The sequence below is a fragment of the Procambarus clarkii genome, chromosome 32, assembly GCF_040958095.1.
Source record: "Procambarus clarkii isolate CNS0578487 chromosome 32, FALCON_Pclarkii_2.0, whole genome shotgun sequence".
NCBI lineage: Eukaryota > Metazoa > Arthropoda > Malacostraca > Decapoda > Cambaridae > Procambarus > Procambarus clarkii.
Genome location: NC_091181.1, coordinates 19,637,259 through 19,659,164, shown reverse-complemented (window position 1 = coordinate 19,659,164; position 21,906 = coordinate 19,637,259). Strand labels below are relative to the sequence as shown.

General features: G+C 53.5%; 1 protein-coding gene across 1 annotated transcript in view; it reads left to right on the top strand.

The window, feature by feature from the left end:
• The first annotated feature begins 262 nt into the window (after positions 1 to 262).
• The window catches only part of LOC138370585 (regucalcin-like), a 111,344-nt gene continuing 89,700 nt past the window's right edge, over positions 263 to 21,906 (top strand). Inside the window, exons 1-2 of the mRNA XM_069334990.1 lie at positions 263 to 420; positions 599 to 795. Coding sequence (XP_069191091.1) covers positions 633 to 795 — 163 coding nt within the window. The 5' untranslated portion in view covers positions 263 to 420; positions 599 to 632. The remainder of the gene's footprint in view (positions 421 to 598; positions 796 to 21,906) is intronic.

The window sequence follows — 21,906 nt, the reverse complement described above, 5'->3', positions numbered from 1 at the left end:
GGTTTGTGCCCGGAGAGAACAGGTTTAGGGGTCACCAGGCTGCTAAGTGCTCGTACGATGCCAAGCTTATTAAGTAACTTACATCTTCGCATCGTATCTACCTTCTTGCTAGTTATCAAGACTCTAAACATCAATGATAATTTATTATACAAAATAGAATTCATGGATAAAAGTTTTTTTCTCATATGTAAATGTCAAAACGAGGCAGAGGAGATGGGTGGGCAACTTAGGTGAGATAACTGTTGTGTTGTGATGGCCGGCAACCCCGCCACCCAGTCCTGTGTCCAGCCCAACCCTGTGCTCACGCTCCACACAGCACATCACGCCCGCGCGCAACACCTCACGCTCCCCGCACAGTACAGCACTTTAAGCTCCCTGCACAGCACCTCACGCCCCCGCACAGCACCTTAAAACTTTCAGGTAACTAAAACCTTACTTATAATAGTGCGTCTATTTTCGACAACATGTTTGCAGTGTTCGATACTCTTACAAATCAGTATAAATAAAATTATAACTTGTGTTACAAGAGATTATTTATATAAAGATGTGGTCAGAGTTCATTGATAACATTGCCACCATTTTCGTGTGACTAAACTAGAGTACAAGTGGAGTATTGTGGGAGCGAAGCAGCCATGGCCAGCGTGAAGGTGGATCAGCTGCCGCTGCCCTGCCTCAAGCTGGGGGAGGGACCCCACTGGCAGGAGCACCTCCAGGCACTCCTCTTCGTCGACGTCTTCAGCAAAACTCTCCGTCGATACTTCATAGACAGTGGCAGGAGTCAACAGCTTCTTGTAGGTGAGGTGGTCGGTGTTGCCTTGATACATAACATTATTTATGCAGAATCACACGAGAAGCTCCATGAACAAATTAGCAGGTTAATGTAAACTAAGCAGGAATATCAATTGTCACATATCTAACCAATTTATTAGTTTTAGAACCAAACGTTAAAGATATATAGCGATGAGTTAACAGGATTTCATCATGCCCATCTAGACATGTGGCACTAATGTCTTTGACAAGTATTGAGACTTGACCTGGACACGCAGCCCTCTGGGCTGGGTCAGTGTGCCTGGCCACCCCCGGGACACGCAGCCACCTGGGTCAGTGTGCCTGGCCACCCCCGGGACACGCAGCCACCTGGGTCAGTGTGCCTGGCCACCCCCGGGACACGCAGCCACCTGGGTCAGTGTGCCTGGCCACCCCCGGGACACGCAGCCACCTGGGTCAGTGTGCCTGGCCACCCCCGGGACACGTAACGCCTCCCTGACCCCGTCTCTGGCCAGCCCGTCCTTGCCAGCGTTCCCAAGGTCGAGAAACTGTCGTACTAACGTGCCCAAACCTAAACAACCAGAGGATCCATGAACAGAAAAAAAGACAGTAAGGCAGTGTCGCGAGCCGCTACCATTTTCTTGTACATCAGTTTTTTGCCCTTGGGTAAAATATACGTCAAAATGCGACGTACTATGAAGAGACAGCTCTCTCTTTAAGACTATCTCTTACCTAAAGAGACTCCTTCTCCAGCAGTCCTCTCAAATTAACATAGCTTTTCGTTCGTATGCGCACTATGGCCAAAAACTGACGTAATTTGAAATTAAATCAGCTCACGAAAGTGATGTACACCTCTTGTTTTCTGTTTGGGTCCTCCAGCTTATGTTAGGTTAGGAGAGGCCACGTTCAATTAACGTTTTTTATGACGTTTTGAAACTTGTAGGAGAATTTCCAGCCCTTCTAATCTACCGGAGGACCCTTACTATTTTGGAAAAGAAATCCGAATTTTATTTTTAATGTTAAAATTACGTCAGTTCTCAGCCGTACGTGCAAACGGCTAAATTCAGACGGAATTTGTAAGAGGACAGGTTTTGAGGACGGTACATCTTGACTTATATCATCATGAAGGTCTAAAAATTATATATAAATAAAATAAATAAATAAATATGTTTATTCAGGTAAGGTACATACATACAAGTGATGTTACATTAATGGATTGATATATAGATAGAGCTAGCACATACAATGCCTAAAGCCACTATTACGCAATGCGTTTCGGGCAAGAAAAACATTAATATCTAGAACTTAATACTAATTGAGCATAAAGAATAAAAAGTGTTGAGAACAAATACAAATAAAGATAAAAAAAAGGGGGAACATGACTGAAAAAGCAGCACAATTACAATAGGTTGACAAACAGTGTTGATTAAAAAAAAAATAACAGACATGGGTTGACAATAGAGGAGTGAGGTAGGTTACAGGGAATTTATTAGGTAGTGTTTAGTTTTTATCTTAAACTGGTTGAGAGAGGTACAGTCTTTAACATGGTTGGGAAGGTCATTCCACATTCTGGGCCCCTTGATTTGTAGAGCATTTCTAGTTTGATTAAGTCGTACTCTAGGAATATCAAAACTGTATTTATTTCTGGTGTGGTGCTCATGGGTTCTGTTACAACCTTCTATGAAGCTTTTGAGGTCAGGATTGGCATTATAGTTTAGCGTTTTATATATGTATAATACACAAGAGAGAATGTGCAGTGATTTAATATCTAATATATTCAGAGATTTGAGGGGGGCGGTACGGGCGCCCCGTATATATTAATAGACATAGCTTCTCGCAAATTTAAGTAATATCCCGTTTTCTCTAAATGTGTCATTGTTTAGGTTAGGTTCAGGCAATTAAATAAATCAGCTTAGTGACGTTGCGAAAGCCCAGGATGACGGCGGTGTGTCCACTCACAAGATGAGTGGCGCTGCCCAATAAACTCGCCCCTCGGGGCAAAATTTAATTTAAAAATTTATGACGGACTGAATACCTTATGGGCGTAGGTACTCTTCCTGCTCGTTTTCTTTTTTTTTTTTTTTTTTTGAGTTATATACAAGAGTTGTTACATTCTTGTACAGCCACTAGTACGCGTAGCGTTTCGGGCAAGTCCTTAATCCTATGGTCCCTGGAATACGATCCCCTGCCGCGAAGAATCGTTTTTTCATCCAAGTACACATTTTACTGTTGCGTTAAACAGAGGCTACAGTTAAGGAATTGCGCCCAGTAAATCCTCCCCGGCCAGGATACGAACCCATGACATAGCGCTCGCGGAACGCCAGGCGAGTGTCTTACCACTACACCACGGAGACTGCTACCACTACACCACGGAGACTGTGTGGGGTGGTGGGACCACGAGCCGCCCCCCCCTCCCGGTGGGACCCAGCGGAGGATCCCCCACCACAGTGGGACCCCACGCCTGTCCCGCCCCCCCTCAGGTGGGACCCAACGCCCGTTCCGCCCCCCCCCGGTGGGACCCCGCGCCCGTCCCGGTCCCCCCCCGGTGGGACCCCGCGCCCGTCCCGCCCCCCCCCGGTGGGACCCCGCGCCCGTCCCGACCTCCCCCCCCAGTGGGACCCCGCGCCCGTCCCGCCCCCCCCAGTGGGACCCCGCGCCCGTTCCGCCCTCCCCCGGTGGGACCCCGCGCCCGTCCCGACCCCCCCCGTGGGACCCCGCGCCCATCCCGCCCCCCAACCCGGTGGGACCCCGCGCCCGTTCCGCCCCCCCCCCGGTGGGACCCCGCGCCCGTTCCGCCCCCCCCCCGTGGGACCCCGCGCCCATCCCGCCCCCCAACCCGGTGGGACCCCGCGCACGTTCCGCCCCCCCCCCCGGTGGGACCCCGCGCCCGTTCCGCCCCCCCCCCCGGTGGGACCCCGCGCCCGTTCCGCCCCCCCCCCGGTGGGACCCCGCGCCCGTCCCGCCCCCCCGGTGGGACCCCGCGCCCGTCCCGCCCCCCCTCCCCCCGGTGGGACCTCGCGCCCGTCCTGCCCCCCACCCGGTGGGACCCCGCGCCCGTCCCGCCCCCCCCCCCCGGTGGGACCTCGCGCCCGTCCCGCCCCCCCCCCCCCGGTGGGACCTCGCGCCCGTCCCGCCCCCCCCCCCGGTGGGACCCCACGCCGGCACCCCCCCCCAGAGGGACCTCGCGCCCGTCCCGCCCCCCCCCCCCGCTACGGTGGAGGTGAGGGGCAGGGACTCGTATGGTGGGGTGTGGGAGGCTTGGGGTGTGGGAGGCTTGGGGTGTGGGAGGCTTGGGGTGTGGGAGGCTTGGGGTGAGGGAGGCTTGGGGTGTGGGAGGCTTGGGATGAGGGAGGCTTGGGGTGTGGGAGGCTTGGGGTGAGGGAGGCTTGGGGTGTGGGAGGCTTGGGATGTGGGAGGCTTGGGGTGAGGGAGGCTTGGGGTGTGGGAGGCTTGGGATGTGGGAGGCTTGGGATGTGGGAGGCTTGGGGTGTGGGAGGCTTGGGGTGAGGGAGGCTTGGGGTGTGGGAGGCTTGGGATGTGGGAGGCTTGGGATGTGGGAGGCTTGGGATGTGGGAGGCTTGGGGTGTGGGAGGCTTGGGGTGAGGGAGGCTTGGGATGTGGGAGGCTTGGGATGTGGGAGGCTTGGGGTGTGGGAGGCTTGGGGTGAGGGAGGCTTGGGGTGTGGGAGGCTTGGGATGTGGGAGGCTTGGGGTGAGGGAGGCTTGGGGTGTGGGAGGCTTGGGATGTGGGAGGCTTGGGGTGTGGGAGGCTTGGGGTGTGGGAGGCTTGGGGTGAGGGAGGCTTGGGGTGTGGGAGGCTTGGGGTTAGGGAGGCTTGGGGTGTGGGAGGCTTGGGATGTGGGAGGCTTGGGATGTGGGAGGCTTGGGATGTGGGAGGCTCGGGGTGTGGGAGGCTTGGGATGTGGGAGGCTTGGGGTGTGGGAGGCTTGGGGTGAGGGAGGCTTGGGGTGTGGGAGGCTTGGGGTGTGGGAGGCTTGGGGTGTACTCACCTAGTTGTACTCACCTAGTTGTGCTTGCGGGGGTTGAGCTCTGGCTCTTTGGTCCCGCCTCTCAACTGTCAATCAACAGATGTACAGGTTCCTGAGCCTATTGGGCTCTATCATATCTACACTTGAAACTGTGTATGGAGTCAGCCTCCACCACATAACTGCCTAATGCATTCCATTTGTTAACCACTCTGACACTAAAAAAGTTCTTTCTAATATCTCTGTGGCTCATTTGGGCACTCAGTTTTCACCTGTGTCCCCTAATGCGTGTGCCCCTTGTGTTAAACAGCCTGTCTTTATCAACCCTGTCAATTCCCTTGAGGATCTTGAATGTGGTGATCATGTCCCCCCTTGGAGGTGTGGAAGGTTTGGGGTGTGGGAGGTTTGGGGTGAGGGAGGCTTGGGGGTGAGTGAGGCTTGGGGGTGTGGGAGGCTTGGGGTGTGGGAGGCTTGGGGTGAGGGAGGCTTGGGAGTGAGTGAGGCTTGGGGGGAGGGAGGCTTGGGGGTGAGGGAGGCTTGGGGTGAGGGAGGCTTGGGGGTGAGGGAGGCTTGGGGGTGTGGGAGGCTTGGGGTGTGGGAAGCTTGGAGTGTGGGAGGCTTGGGGTGAGGGAGGCTTGGGGTGAGGGAGGCTTGGGGGTGTGGGAATCTTGGGGGTGAGGGAGGCTTGGGGTGAGGGAGGCTTGGGGGTGTGGGAATCTTGGGGGTGTGGGAGGCTTGGGGGTGTGGGAGGCTTGGGGTGTGGGAGGCTTGGGGTGTGGGAGGCTTGGGGGTGAGGGAGGCTTGGGGTGTGGGAGGCTTGGGGTGTGGGAGGCTTGGGGTGTGGGAGGCTTGGGGTGTGAGGGAGGCTTGGGGGTGAGGGAGGCTTGGGGGTGAGGGAGGCTTGGGGGGAGGGAGGCTTGGGGTGTGGGAGACTTGGGGTGTGGGAGGCTTGGGGGTGAGGGAGGCTTGGGGTGTGGGAGGCTTGGGGGTTAGGGAGGCTTGGGGTGTGGGAGGCTTGGGGTGTGGGAGGCTTGGGGGAGGGAGGCTTGGGGTGTGGGAGGCTTGGGGTGTGGGAAGCTTGGGGTGTGGGAAGCTTGAGGTGTGGGAAGCTTGGGGTGTGGGAGGCTTGGGGTGTGGGAGGCTTGGGGTGTGGGAGGCTTGGGGTGTGGGAGGCTTGGGGTGTGGGAAGCTTGGGGTGTGGGAGGCTTGGGGTGTGGGAGGCTTGGGGTGTGGGAGGCTTGGGGTGTGGGAGGCTTGGGATGTGAGAGGCTTGGGATGTGGGAGCCTTGGGGTGTGAGAGGCTTGGGGTGTGGGAGGCTTGGGGTGAGGGAGGCTTGGGGTGTGGGAGGCTTGGGGTGAGGGAGGCTTGGGGTGTGGGAGGCTTGGGGTGTGGGAGGCTTGGGGTGAGGGAGGCTTGGGGTGTGGGAGGCTTGGGGTGTGGGAGGCTTGGGGTGAGGGAGGCTTGGGGTGTGGGAGGCTTGGGATGTGGGAGGCTTGGGGTGTGGGAGGCTTGGGGTGTGGGAGGCTTGGGGTGTGGGAGGCTTGGGGTGTGGGAGGCTTGGGGTGTGGGAGGCTTGGGGTGTGGGAGGCTTGGGGTGTGGGAGGCTTGGGATGTGAGAGGCTTGGGATGTGAGAGGCTTGGGGTGAGGGAGGCTTGGGGTGAGGGAGGCTTGGGGTCAGGGAGGCTTGGGGTGTGTGAGGCTTGGGGTGTGTGAGGCTTGGGGTATGTGAGGCTTGGGGTGTGTGAGGCTTGGTGTGTGTGAGGCTTGGGGGTGAGGGAGGCTTGGGGGTGAGGGAGGCTTAGGGTGTGGGAGGCTTGGGGTGTGTGAGGCTTGGGGTGTGTGAGGCTTGGGGGTGAGGGAGGCTTGGGGTGTGGGAGGCTTGGGGTGTGGGAGGCTTGGGGTGTGGGAGGCTTGGGGTCAGGGAGGCTTGGGGTGTGTGAGGCTTGGGGTGTGTGAGGCTTGGGGTGTGTGAGGCTTGGGGTGTGGGAGGCTTGGGGGTGAGGGAGGATTGGGGTGTGGGAGGCTTGGGGTGTGGGAGGCTTGGGGTGTGGGAGGCTTGGGGTGAGGGAGGCTTGGGGTGTGGGAGGCTTGGGGGGAGGGAGGCTTGGGGTGTGGGAGGCTTGGGGTGTGGGAGGCTTGGGGTGTGGGAGGCTTGGGGTGAGGGAGGCTTGGGGTGTGGGAGGATTGGGGTGTGGGAGGCTTGGGGGGAGGGAGGCTTGGGGTGTGGGAGGCTTGGGGGGAGGGAGGCTTGGGGTGTGGGAGGCTTGGGGTGTGGGAGGCTTGGGGTGAGGGAGGCTTGGGGTGTGGGAGGCTTGGGGGAGGGAGGCTTGGGGTGTGGGAGGCTTGGGGTGAGGGAGGCTTGGGGTGAGGGAGGCTTGGGGTGTGGGAGGCTTGGGGTGAGGGAGGCTTGGGGTGTGGGAGGCTTGGGGTGTGGGAGGTTTGGGGTGAGGGAGGCTTGGGGTGTGGGAGGCTTGGGGTGTGGGAGGCTTGGGGTGAGGGAGGCTTGGGGTGTGGGAGGCTTGGGGTGTGGGTGGCTTGGGGTGTGGGAGGCTTGGGGTGAGGGAGGCTTGGGGTGAGGGAGGCTTGGGGTGTGGGAGGCTTGGGGTGTGGGAGGCTTGGGGTGTGGGTCGAGGCTTTGGGTGTGGGAAGCTTGGGGTGTGGGAGGCTTGGGGTGTGGGAGGCTTGGGGTGAGGGAGGCTTGGGGGTGTGGGAGGATTGGGGTGAGGGAGGCTTGGGGTGTGGGAGGCTTGGGGTGTGGGAGGCTTGGGGGGAGGGAGGCTTGGGGGGAGGGAGGCTTGGGGGGAGGGAGGCTTGGGGTGAGGGAGGCTTGGGGGGAGGGAGGCTTGGGGTGAGGGAGGCTTGGGGTGAGGGAGGCTTGGGGTGAGGGAGGCTTGGGGGGAGGGAGGCTTGGGGTGTGGGAGGCTTGGGGGGAGGGAGGCTTGGGGGGAGGGAGGCTTGGCGTGAGGGAGGCTTGGGGTGTGGGAGGCTTGGGGTGAGGGAGGCTTGGGGTGAGGGAGGCTTGGGGTGTGGGAGGCTTGGGGTGTGTGAGGCTTGGGGTATGTGAGGCTTGGGGTGTGTGAGGCTTGGTGTGTGTGAGGCTTGGGGGTGAGGGAGGCTTGGGGGTGAGGGAGGCTTAGGGTGTGGGAGGCTTGGGGTGTGTGAGGCTTGGGGTGTGTGAGGCTTGGGGGTGAGGGAGGCTTGGGGTGTGGGAGGCTTGGGGTGTGGGAGGCTTGGGGTGTGGGAGGCTTGGGGTCAGGGAGGCTTGGGGTGTGTGAGGCTTGGGGTGTGTGAGGCTTGGGGTGTGTGAGGCTTGGGGTGTGGGAGGCTTGGGGGTGAGGGAGGATTGGGGTGTGGGAGGCTTGGGGTGTGGGAGGCTTGGGGTGTGGGAGGCTTGGGGTGAGGGAGGCTTGGGGTGTGGGAGGCTTGGGGGGAGGGAGGCTTGGGGTGTGGGAGGCTTGGGGTGTGGGAGGCTTGGGGTGTGGGAGGCTTGGGGTGAGGGAGGCTTGGGGTGTGGGAGGATTGGGGTGTGGGAGGCTTGGGGGGAGGGAGGCTTGGGGTGTGGGAGGCTTGGGGGGAGGGAGGCTTGGGGTGTGGGAGGCTTGGGGTGTGGGAGGCTTGGGGTGAGGGAGGCTTGGGGTGTGGGAGGCTTGGGGGAGGGAGGCTTGGGGTGTGGGAGGCTTGGGGTGAGGGAGGCTTGGGGTGAGGGAGGCTTGGGGTGTGGGAGGCTTGGGGTGAGGGAGGCTTGGGGTGTGGGAGGCTTGGGGTGTGGGAGGTTTGGGGTGAGGGAGGCTTGGGGTGTGGGAGGCTTGGGGTGTGGGAGGCTTGGGGTGAGGGAGGCTTGGGGTGTGGGAGGCTTGGGGTGTGGGTGGCTTGGGGTGTGGGAGGCTTGGGGTGAGGGAGGCTTGGGGTGTGGGAGGCTTGGGGTGTGGGAGGCTTGGGGTGTGGGTCGAGGCTTTGGGTGTGGGAAGCTTGGGGTGTGGGAGGCTTGGGGTGTGGGAGGCTTGGGGTGAGGGAGGCTTGGGGGTGTGGGAGGATTGGGGTGAGGGAGGCTTGGGGTGTGGGAGGCTTGGGGTGTGGGAGGCTTGGGGGGAGGGAGGCTTGGGGGGAGGGAGGCTTGGGGGGAGGGAGGCTTGGGGTGAGGGAGGCTTGGGGGGAGGGAGGCTTGGGGTGAGGGAGGCTTGGGGTGAGGGAGGCTTGGGGTGAGGGAGGCTTGGGGTGAGGGAGGCTTGGGGGGAGGGAGGCTTGGGGGGAGGGAGGCTTGGGGTGTGGGAGGCTTGGGGGGAGGGAGGCTTGGGGGGAGGGAGGCTTGGCGTGAGGGAGGCTTGGGGTGTGGGAGGCTTGGGGTGAGGGAGGCTTGGGGTGAGGGAGGCTTGGGGTGTGGGAGGCTTGGGGTGTGGGAGGCTTGGGGTGAGGGAGGCTAGGGGTGAGGGAAGCTTGGGGTGAGGGAGGCTTGGGGTGAGGGAGGCTTGGGGGGGAGGGAGGCTTGGGGTGTGGGAGGCTTGGGGGGAGGGAGGCTTGGGGTGTGGGAGGCTTGGGGGGAGGGAGGGATGGGGTGTGGGAGGCTTGGGGGAAGGGAGGCTTGGGGTGTGGGAGGCTTGGGGGGAGGGAGGCTTGGGGTGTGGGAGGCTTGGGGGGGAGGGAGGCTTGGGGTGTGGGAGGCTTGGGGGGAGGGAGGCTTGGGATGTGGGAGGCTTGGGGGGAGGGAGGCTTGGGGGGAAGGAGGCTTGGGGTGTGGGAGGCTTGGGGGGAGGGAGGCTTGGGGTGAGGGAGGCTTGGGGTGAGGGAGGCTTGGGGTGTGGGAGGCTTGGGGGGAGGGAGGCTTGGGGTGTGGGAGGCTTGGGGGGAGGGAGGCTTGGGGTGTGGGAGGCATGGGGTGAGGGAGGCTTGGGGTGTGGGAGGCTTGGGGTGTGGGAGGCTTGGGGTGTGGGAGGCTTGGGGTGTGGGAGGCTTGGGGGGAGGGAGGCTTGGGGGGAGGGAGGCTTGGGGTGTGGGAGGCTTGGGGTGAGGGAGGCTTGGGGTGAGGGAGGCTTGGGGTGTGGGAGGCTTGGGGTGTGGGAGGCTTGGGGGGAGGGAGGCTTGGGGTGAGGGAGGCTTGGGGTGTGGGAGGCTTGGGGGGAGGGAGGCTTGGGGTGTGGGAGGCTTGGGGGTGAGGGAGGCTTGCGGTGTGGGAGGCTTGGGGTGTGGGAGGCATGGGGTGAGGGAGGCTTGGGGTGTGGGTGGATTGGGGTGTGGGAGGCTTGGGGTGTGGGAGGCTTGGGGGGAGGGAGGCTTGGGGTGTGGGAGGCTTGGGGTGAGGGAGGCTTGGGGTGAGGGAGGCTTGGGGTGAGGGAGGCTTGGGGTGTGGGAGGCTTGGGGTGTGGGAGGCTTGGGGTGTGGGAGGCTTGGGGTGTGGGAGGCTTGGGGTGTGGGAGGCTTGGGGTGTGGGAGGCTTGGGGTGTGGGAGGCTTGGGGTGTGGGAGGCTTGGGGTGAGGGAGGCTTGGGGTGTGGGAGGCTTGGGGTGTGGGAGGCTTGGGTTGTGGGAGGCTTGGGGTGTGGGAGGCTTGGGGTGTGGGAGGCTTGGGGTGTGGGAGGCTTGGGGTGTGGGAGGCTTGGGGTGAGGGAGGCTTGGGGTGTGGGAAGCTTGGGGTGTGGGAGGCTTGGGGTGTGGGAGGGGCTGCTGGTGGAGTGGGTGTAGGGTGTGGGAGGGCGGTTTTACAGTTAGGGGCGGAGACTGATAAAGAGGTTGTCATTAGACTGATAAAACTGATAAGCGGGATAAGTTTTCAGCATAATTTCATTACTCCAGTATTGAACTGAGAAAGTCTCGGTACTTTGATGAGGAAGGTACATCAAAGGGAAAGTGGTCTTAGGAAGTGACCTTACCTCACACACCGCGTGCACATAATATTAACAATTATGTAACTACCTTCAAGATATTGTCACTTTCTTAGCTAAACGAAGTATGGGGTTCCCAAACTCATTATGTGCCTCTGTGACCCCTTACACCACCACCCACGGAATGGGTATGGGGTGCATAATAAATAAAGACAAATGTATTCTAGCATAAGACAACGCTTATATATCAGCAGGGCTCTGTTTACCACCTCTACTCTGCTTACCACCTCTACTCTGCTTACCACCTCTACTCTGCTTACCACCTCTACTCTGCTTACCACCTCTACTGTTTACCACCTCTACTCTGTTTACCACCTCTCCTCTGTTTACCACCTCTACTCTGCTTACCACCTCTACTCTGCTTACCACCTCTACTCTGCTTACCACCTCTACTCTGCTTACCACCTCTACTCTGCTTACCACCTCTACTCTGCTTACCACCTCTACTCTGCTTACCACCTCTACTCTGCTTACCACCTCTACTCTGTTTACCACCTCTACTCTGCTTACCACCTCTACTCTGCTTACCACCTCTACTCTGTTTACCACCTCTACTCTGTTTACCACCTCTACTCTGTTTACCACCTCTTCTCTGTTTACCACCTCTACTCTGTTTACCACCTCTTCTCTGTTTACCACCTCTACTCTGTTTACCACCTCTACTCTGTTTACCACCTCTACTCTGTTTACCACCTCTACTCTGTTTACCGCCTCTACTCTGTTTACCACCTCTACTCTGTTTACCACCTCTACTCTGTTTACCACCTCTACTCTGTTTACCACCTCTACTCTGTTTACCACCTCTACTCTGTTTACCGCCTCTACTCTGTTTACCACCTCTACTCTGTTTACCACCTCTACTCTGTTTACCACCTCTACTCTGTTTACCACCTCTACTCTGCTTACCACCTCTACTCTGTTTACCACCTCTACTCTGTTTACCACCTCTACTCTGTTTACCGCCTCTACTCTGTTTACCACCTCTACTCTGTTTACCACCTCTACTCTGTTTACCACCTCTACTCTGTTTACCGCCTCTACTCTGTTTACCGCCTCTACTCTGTTTACCACCTCTACTCTGTTTACCACCTCTACTCTGTTTACCACCTCTACTCTGTTTACCGCCTCTACTCTGTTTACCACCTCTACTCTGTTTACCACCTCTACTCTGTTTACCGCCTCTACTCTGTTTACCACCTCTACTCTGTTTACCACCTCTACTCTGTTTACCACCTCTACTCTGTTTACCACCTCTACTCTGTTTACCACCTCTACTCTGTTTACCACCTCTACTCTGTTTACCACCTCTCCTCTGTTTACCACCTCCCCACTCGCATTTATTTATGCCCTTTCCTGCTGCTTCATTTTTCTATCTCATTTATTCAATTTATACCCATTGTCCCGTGTTCTGTCTTGTGTTGGTCAAAAGTTTGTTCACCTCATCCAAAGCTGTTGCAACATATCAGCTCACCCAAATGCGAGTATATAAGACAAGCTGTTCAATGTTAGCATTAAGTAAAACTCTGTGTTCAGGTTCAGGTTTTCAGGTTCAGGTGTGTGTGTAAACTAAAGTCTTTGAAAATGTAATAAGTTATTACGAAACGCGTTCAAGCGTCGCGTCAGAATAGAAATAAAAATTAATTTTGGAGAATTGATTTTTCAATTACCATCGACAGTAAAAAGAAACATAAGAAATATATAGAAAATTCGTGTTAGAATTATTAATCTTACTTTTTCGGTCATATTTAACAACATATGTTTACAAGAAAGACTGCTACCAAAATATACTAATATATATATATTAATATATAATAATATATATATATATATATATATATATATATATATATATATATATATACACATATATAATGTCGTACCTAGTAGCCAGAACGCACTTCTCTGCCTACTATGCAAGGCCCGATTTGCCTAATAAGCCAAGTTTTCCTGAATTAATACATTTTCTCTAATTTTTTTCTTATGAAATGATAAATCTACCCATTTCATTATGTATGAGGTCAATTTTTTTTTGAGTTAAAATTAACGTAGATATATGACCAAACCTAACCAACCCTACCTAACCTAACCTATCTTTATAGGTTAGGTTTTATAGTAATCTTGGGCATAGCATTTTACCAAATCATCTCATTCTTTGGGGCACACGTGAGGAACACAAATGCGAACAAGCCTGAATGGTCCCCAGGACAATATGCAACTGAAAACTCACACCCCAGAAGTGACTCGAACCCATACTCCCAGGAGCAACGCAACTGGTATGTACAAGATGCCTTAATCCACTTGACCATCACGACCGGACAAAATGAGGTGATAGCCGAGGCTATTTGAACCACCCCACCGCCGGCACATTTGTGTTCCTCACGTGTGCCCCAAAGAATGAGGTGATTTGGTAAAATGCTATGCCCAAGATTACTATCCGAGTGCCGGCGGTGGGGTGGTTCAAATAGCCTCGGCTATCACCTCATTTTGTCCGGTCGTGATGGTCAAGTGGATTAAGGCGTCTTGTACATACCAGTTGCGTTGCTCCTGGGAGTATGGGTTCGAGTCACTTCTGGGGTGTGAGGTTTCAGTTGCATATTGTCCTGGGGACCATTCAGGCTTGTTCGCATTTGTGTTCCACACGTGTGCCCCAAAGAATGAGGTGATTTGGTAAAATGCTATGCCCAAGATTACTATCCGAGTGCCGGCGGTGGGGTGGTTCAAATAGCCTCGGCTATCACCTCATTTTGTCCGGTCGTGATGGTCAAGTGGATTAAGGCGTCTTGTACATACCAGTTGCGTTGCTCCTGGGAGTATGGGTTCGAGTCACTTCTGGGGTGTGAGTTTTCAGTTGCATATTGTCCTGGGGACCATTCAGGCTTGTTCGCATATATATATATATATATATATATATATATATATATATATATATATATATTATATATATATATATATATATATATATATATATATATATATATATATATATATATATATATATATATATATATATTTTATTTATTTATTTATTTATTTATATATATACAAGTAGGTACATTGGGTTTGTGAGAATACATTGGATAGTACAGTAATTACATTCTTGTAAAGCCACTAGTACGCGCAGCGTTTCGGGCAGGTCCTTAATCTAGCAGATAATTTTAAGTAGGTAATTTCTATCAGAATTGATAAATGATAAAGATACATTGCAAGAGAAAAATGAGATGAGAGAGCTTAGTAAGTATATTAAAGCACATTGTTATATTAAAGCTCTAAATGATTACATTGACAGCTTGATTAGTAATTTAAACAAAATTAATAGACACCATACAGCAGATTGACAGCACATATAAGACAGCAATGATCACAATGGTAAAGATGTTCAGATTAGGTACATAAAGATTGGGAGACTGGGTAGCAATAGATACAGATAAACAAGATTAATAAACACCATACAACAGATTGGCAGCACATATAAGACAGCAATGATCACAATGGTAAAGATGTTCAGATTGGAAACATAAAGGTTGGGAGATTGGGTAGCAATAGATACAGTGCAATTTTAAGGCAAAAGGTGAAAAACTATGAAGATGAAATTAGGTACTTTTTAGTATTGATTTTGAATGATGTAAAAGTTGGACAGCTTTTCAATTCAATAGAGTGAGTTCCATAAACTGGGTCCCTTTATTTGCATAGAGTGTTTACACAGATTAAATTTAACTCTGGGGATATCAAAGAGATATTTATTTCTGGTGTGGTGATAATGGGTCCTATTACATCTGTCCAGGAAGAGTTTCAGACAAGGATTTGCATTTAAGAACAGGGTTTTGTAAATGTAGTTGACACAAGAGAATTTGTGGAGTGAGATTATGTTTAGCATGTTTAGGGAGTTAAACAAGGGGGCTGAGTGTTGTCTGAAAGCAGAGTTTGATATTATTCTGATAGCAGATTTTTGCTGGGTGATGATGGACTTGAGGTGGTTTGCAGTAGTTGAACCCATGCACAGATACCATAGTTGAGATAGGGATAGATTAGTGCATAATATAGAGAGATGAGAGCAGAGTTAGGTACAAAATATCTGATTTTGGAGAGTATACCAACTGTTTTAGAGACTTAGTTATGTGTTGTATGTGGGTACTGAAGTTGAGTCTCTTGTCTAGGAATAGGCCAAGAAACTTTCCATCATTTTTATTGCTAATGTTTACATTGTCTATCTGAAGCTGAATTGCATTTGTAGACTTGCATCCAAATAAGATGTAGTAGGTCTTTTCTATGTTAAGTGTTAGTTTGTTGGTTGACATCCATAAGTGGACTTTTTTAGTTCATTATTAACAACATCATTTAGTGTATGTGGGTTGGGGTTGGAGTAGATGAGTGTTACCTTACCTTGAGGTTACCTTGAGGTGCTTCCGGGGCTTTGCGTCCCTGCGGCCCGGTCGTCGACCAGGCCTCCTGGTTGCTGGACTGATCAACCAGGCTGTTGGACGCGGCTGCTCGCAGCCTGACGTATGAGTCACAGACTGGTTGATCAGGTATCCTTTGGAGGTGCTTATCCAGTTCTCTCTTGAACACTGTGAGGGGATTGCCAATTATGCCCCTTATGTGTAGCGGAAGCGAGTTGAACAGTCTCGGGCCTCTGATGTTGATAGAGTTCTCTCTCAGAGTACCTGTTGCACCTCCGCTTTTCAACGGGGGTATTCTTCACATCCTGCCATGTCTTCTGGTCTCATGTGATGTTATTTTCTGTGTGCAGGTTTGGGACCAGCCCCTCTAATATTTTCCACGTGTAAATTATTATGTATCTCTCCCGCCTGCGCTCAAGGGAGTACAGATTTAGGCTCTTTAGTCGGTCCCAATAGTTTAGGTGTTTTACTGAGTGGATTCTAGCAGTAAAGGATCTCTGCACGCTCTCCAGGTCAGCAATTTCTCCAGCTTTGAAAAGGGCTGTCATTGTGCAGCAGTACTCCACTCTAGAGAGCACAAGCGTTTTGAAAAGTATCATCATCGGTATAGCATCTCTAGTGTGAAAAGTTCTTGTTATCCAACCTGTCATTTTTCTTGCAGTTGTGACGGCTACTTTATTGTGTTCTTTAAAGGTAAGGTCTTCCGACATGAGTACACCCAGATCCTTTACATTACCTTTACTTTCTATGTTATGATTTGCCTGAGTTTTGTACGTGGTTTCGGTTTTTATATTTTAATTTTTTCCATAGCGCATGAGCTGGAACTTATCTTCGTTAAACACCATATTATTTTCTGTAGCCCATAGAAAGACCTGATCTACATCTGACTGGAGGTTTGCCGTGTCCTCTATGTTGCCTACTCTCATGAAGATCCTAGTGTCATCTGCAAAGGATGATACAGTGCTATAGGTTGTGTTCTTGTCTATGTCCGATATGTGGATGAGAAAAAGTACTGGAGCAAGCACAGTACCCTGGCAACCCGTCCTCTTAAAAATAACGTCACTTTTGGCTCGTATGCGCACAAGGGTTATCAAGAAACTAACAACGTTATATGGAGGACCTATGGCAATTCCACGACCGAGAGATGGCTTCCTGAACCTTGCAGGAATTAACCTCACTGAGGACCAAGTCACTCTCCTAAATCTGGGTATAAACTGTCACGTTATGTCCAGACCGAGTGAGATGGCCCGGAAAGTGGAGTTGGAAATTCTGTTGGACGACATATTCGACCTCGAGACACAAAAGAAGGTCACTACCAAAGATACCTTACAAGCAGAACTTATTGCGGAAGGAGGAAAGAATCGAGGCAACTACAGAAGCACCATACTGTCCCCCGAGCTCAAAGCGGCAGCTAAGAGCCTTCGTGAGAACAAGGAGATAGTTGTCAGGAGAGGTGACAAGTCGCCAATATACGTCATTCTTAAAAAAGACGAATATCTGGCGAAAATGAACCTCATACTCTCTGACCAAACTAAATTCCAAAGGGTAACGAAGGACACTACAGCCGAATTGAAAGCAAAGGTCAACAAACTGATCGAAACTGTGAATGCCAAGAAATCCGGACTCCACCTGCCAAAGGTTATTGGGGAATATAAACCTGGATATGCGTATGGAAATGTCAAGACGCACAAGCCTGAAACCCACTTCGGCCAATCATTAGCCAGATACCCACACCCACGTACAGACTGGCGAAGCGACTCAACGGCCTGCTGGCTCCTTATGTCCCTTGCGCCTTCAGCCTAAAGTCTCCAAAGGAATTTGTTGACTTACTGCGGGGCACACGGGCCACAGGGATAAGAGCCTCGTTGGACGTAGAATCCCTGTTTACCAACGTACCTGTGGACGAGACACTCGGGATGATAACCGACAGAGTGTATCGTGATCCGGCCTGCACTCCTCTTGACATACCAGAAAACATTCTGAGGAAACTACTCCAAGCTTGTACTAAAGAGGCACCCTTCTTGAGCCCGGATGGGCACATGTATAAGAAAGTAGATGGTGTCGCCATGGGTTCCCTCCTAGATGTCCTGTTTGCAAACTTCTACATGGGTACCATCGAGCAAAAAGTCTTAGTCGAAATGAACTTGAAACCGGCCATATACTGCAGGTATGTTGACGACATTTTTACACAGGTACCTGATGTCAGACACCTGTACTCCAGTTGCTAGTGCTTCTAGCAGTATGGGTTCGAGTCACTTCTGGGGCGCGAGTTTTCGGGTTGCATATGCGGCTGGGGACCATTTGGGCTTGTTCTCATTTGTGTTCCTCACGTGTGCTGAATGAGGTGATTTGATAAAATACTATGCCCAAGATTACCATCAGAGTCGGTGGGATGAAGGGGAAATAGCCTCGGCTGCCATTATCATCACTCGAGGCATGAGCTATGTCATGCCTCGAGTGCATGGGGGAGTTGTGTAAAACCCTGGTTTGTGTCTCGGAGAGGCTGCAGGATCCAGTAAATTCAGCAGAACTTCGGTTTCAACTCTTTTTGACCATGTTGTAGCTGAGTCGATAAAGGCAGCGTCTGGGATGATCTCGGACGTAGGTTCGAATCCTCGTCACGGTCCTTGTGGATTTGTTTATTTAAGTAGTGTATTGTGAAGATTAACCTGCAATATCTCTATAGCTCAGTCAATCAGTAATAGGAAAACGACCTTCCATTAATACATATAATCATTAACTATAAATACATAGCTATTAAAATGGAATACAAAGTTACTAGATTACAGTATAATTATAAGGTGTGCAGGATTGATGTAACTGTTAATGTAACAGTCTCCGTTGAGGTCTGACAAAGATCGTTTGTGCCCTGTGTGATCCCTTGTTGCGCCACCATTTACTGGATAAATATGGGGTACCCAGTAAACTAGCCACCTCCAGCAGGGTACCCAGTAAACTAGCCACCTACAGCAGGGTACACAGTAAACTAGCCACCTCCAGCAGGGTACACATGTAAACTAGCCACCTCCCAGCAGGGTACCCAGTAACTAGCCACCTCCAGCAGGGTACCTAGAAAACTAGCCACCTCCAGCAGCAGGGTACCCAGTAAACTAGCCACCTCCAGCAGGGTACACAGTAAACTAGCCACCTCCAGCATGGGTACACAAAGTAAACTAGCACCTCCAGCAGACAGGTACCACAGAAAACTAGCACCTCCAGCAGGGTACCACAGTAAACTAGCCACCTCCCAGCAGGGTAACAGTAAACTAGCCACATCAGCAGGGTACACAGTAAACTAGCCACCTCCAGCAGGGTACACAGAAACTAGCCACCTCCAGCAGGGTACACAGTAAATAGGCCACCTCCAGCAGGTACCAGTAATAACTAAGCCACTCAGCCAGGGTACACAGTAAAACTTAAGCCACCTCCAGCAGGGTACCCAGTAAACTTAGCCACCTCCAGCAGGGTACCAGTAAACTAGCTCAACCTCCAGCAGGGTACCCAGTAAACTAGCCACCTCCAGCAGGGTAACCCAGTAAACTAGCCACCTCCAGCAGGTAGGTACACAGTAAACTAGCCACCTCCAGCAGGGTACCCAGTAACTAGCCACCTCCAGCAGGGTACCCAGTAAACTAGCCACCTCCAGCAGGGTACCCAGTAACTAGCACCCAGCAGGGTACCCAGTAAACTAGCCACCTCCAGCAGGGTACCCAGTAAACTAGCCCCTCCAGCAGGGTACACAGTAAACTAGCCACCTCCAGCAGGGTACACAGTAAACTAGCCACCTCCAGCAGGGTACACAGTAAACTAGCCACCTCCAGCAGGGTACCCAGTAAACTAGCCACCTCCAGCAGGGTACACAGTAAACTAGCCACCTCCAGCAGGGTACCCAGTAAACTAGCCACCTCCAGCAGGGTACCAGTAAACTAGCCACCTCCAGCAGGGTACCCAGTAAACTAGCCACCTCCAGCAGGGTACCCAGTAAACTAGCCACCTCCAGCAGGGTACCCAGTAAACTAGCCACCTCCAGCAGGGTACCCAGTAAACTAGCCACCTCCAGCAGGGTACCAGTAAACTAGCCACCTCCAGCAGGGTACCCAGTAAACTAGCCACCTCCAGCAGGGTACCAGTAAACTAGCCACCTCCAGCAGGGTACCCAGTAAACTAGCCACCTCCAGCAGGGTACACAGTAAACTAGCCACCTCCAGCAGGGTACCAGTAAACTAGCCACCTCCAGCAGGGTACACAGTAAACTAGCCACCTCCAGCAGGGTACCCAGTAAACTAGCCACCTCCAGCAGGGTACCCAGTAAACTAGCCACCTCCAGCAGGGTACACCAGTAAACTAGCCACCTCCAGCAGGGTACCCAGTAAACTAGCCACCTCCAGCAGGGTACCCAGTAAACTAGCCACCTCCAGCAGGGTACCCAGTAAACTAGCCACCTCCAGCAGGGTACCCAGTAAACTAGCCACCTCCAGCAGGGTACCCAGTAAACTAGCCACCTCCAGCAGGGTACCCAGTAAACTAGCCACCTCCAGCAGGGTACCCAGTAAACTAGCCACCTCCAGCAGGGTACCCAGTAAACTAGCCACCTCAGCAGGGTACCCAGTAAACTAGCCACCTCCAGCAGGGTACCCAGTAAACTAGCCACCTCCAGCAGGGTACCCAGTAAACTAGCCACCTCCAGCAGGGTACCCAGTAAACTAGCCACCTCCAGCAGGGTACCCAGTAAACTAGCCACCTCCAGCAGGGTACCCAGTAAACTAGCCACCATCCAGCAGGGTACCCAGTAAACTAGCCACCTCCAGCAGGGTACCCAGTAAACTAGCCACCTCCAGCAGGGTACCCAGTAAACTAGCCACCTCCAGCAGGGTACACAGTAAACTAGCCACCTCCAGCAGGGTACCCAGTAAACTAGCCACCTCCAGCAGGGTACCCAGTAAACTAGCCACCTCCAGCAGGGTACCCAGTAAACTAGCCACCTCCAGCAGGGTACCCAGTAAACTAGCCACCTCCAGCAGGGTACCCAGTAAACTAGCCACCTCCAGCAGGGTACACAGTAAACTAGCCACCTCCAGCAGGGTACACAGTAAACTAGCCACCTCCAGCAGGGTACCCAGTAAACTAGCCACCTCCAGCAGGGTACACAGTAAACTAGCCACCTCCAGCAGGGTACACAGTAACTAGCCACCTCCAGCAGGGTACCCAGTAAACTAGCCACCTCCAGCAGGGTACACAGTAAACTAGCCACCTCCAGCAGGGTACACAGTAAACTAGCCACCTCCAGCAGGGTACCCAGTAAACTAGCCACCTCCAGCAGGGTACACAGTAAACTAGCCACCTCCAGCAGGGTACCCAGTAAACTAGCCACCTCCAGCAGGGTACACAGTAAACTAGCCACCTCCAGCAGGGTACCCAGTAAACTAGCCACCTCCAGCAGGGTACCCAGTAAACTAGCCACCTCCAGCAGGGTACCCAGTAAACTAGCCACCTCCAGCAGGGTACCCAGTAAACTAGCCACCTCCAGCAGGGTACACAGTAAACTAGCCACCTCCAGCAGGGTACCCAGTAAACTAGCCACCTCCAGCAGGGTACCCAGTAAACTAGCCACCTCCAGCAGGGTACACAGTAAACTAGCCACCTCCAGCAGGGTACCCAGTAAACTAGCCACCTCCAGCAGGGTACCCAGTAAACTAGCCACCTCCAGCAGGGTACACAGTAAACTAGCCACCTCCAGCAGGGTACACAGTAAACTAGCCACCTCCAGCAGGGTACACAGTAAACTAGCCACCTCCAGCAGGGTACACAGTAAACTAGCCACCTCCAGCAGGGTACACAGTAAACTAGCCACCTCCAGCAGGGTACCCAGTAAACTAGCCACCTCCAGCAGGGTACACAGTAAACTAGCCACCTCCAGCAGGGTACCCAGTAAACTAGCCACCTCCAGCAGGGTACCCAGTAAACTAGCCACCTCCAGCAGGGTACCCAGTAAACTAGCCACCTCCAGCAGGGTGACCCAGTAAACTAGCCACCTCCAGCAGGGTAGCCCAGTAAACTAGCCACCTCCAGCAGGGTGCACAGTAAACTAGCCACCTCCAGCAGGGTACCCAGTAAACTAGCCACCTCCAGCAGGGTACCCAGTAAACTAGCCACCTCCAGCAGGGTACCCAGTAAACTAGCCACCTCCAGCAGGGTACCCAGTAAACTAGCCACCTCCAGCAGGGTACCCAGTAAACTAGCCACCTCCAGCAGGGTACCCAGTAAACTAGCCACCTCCAGCAGGGTACCCAGTAAACTAGCCACCTCCAGCAGGTACCCAGTAACACTAGCCACCTCCAGCAGGGTACCACAGTAAACTAGCCACCTCCAGGCAGGGTCCACAGTAAACTAGCCACCTCCAGCAGGGTACCCAGTAAACTAGCCACCTCCAGCAGGGTACCCAGTAAACTAGCCACCTCCAGCAGGGTACACAGTAAACTAGCCACCTCCAGCAGGGTACCAGTAAACTAGCCACCTCCAGCAGGGTACCCAGTAAACTAGCCACCTCCAGCAGGGTACAGTAAACTAGCCACCTCCAGCAGGGTACACAGTAAACTAGCCACCTCCAGCAGGGTACACAGTAAACTAGCCACCTCCAGCAGGGTACACAGTAAACTAGCCACCTCCAGCAGGGTACACAGTAAACTAGCCACCTCCAGCAGGGTACCAGTAAACTAGCCACCTCCAGCAGGGTACACAGTAAACTAGCCACCTCCAGCAGGGTACACAGTAAACTAGCCACCTCCAGCAGGGTACACAGTAAACTAGCCACCTCCAGCAGGGTACCCAGTAAACTAGCCACCTCCAGCAGGGTACCCAGTAAACTAGCCACCTCCAGCA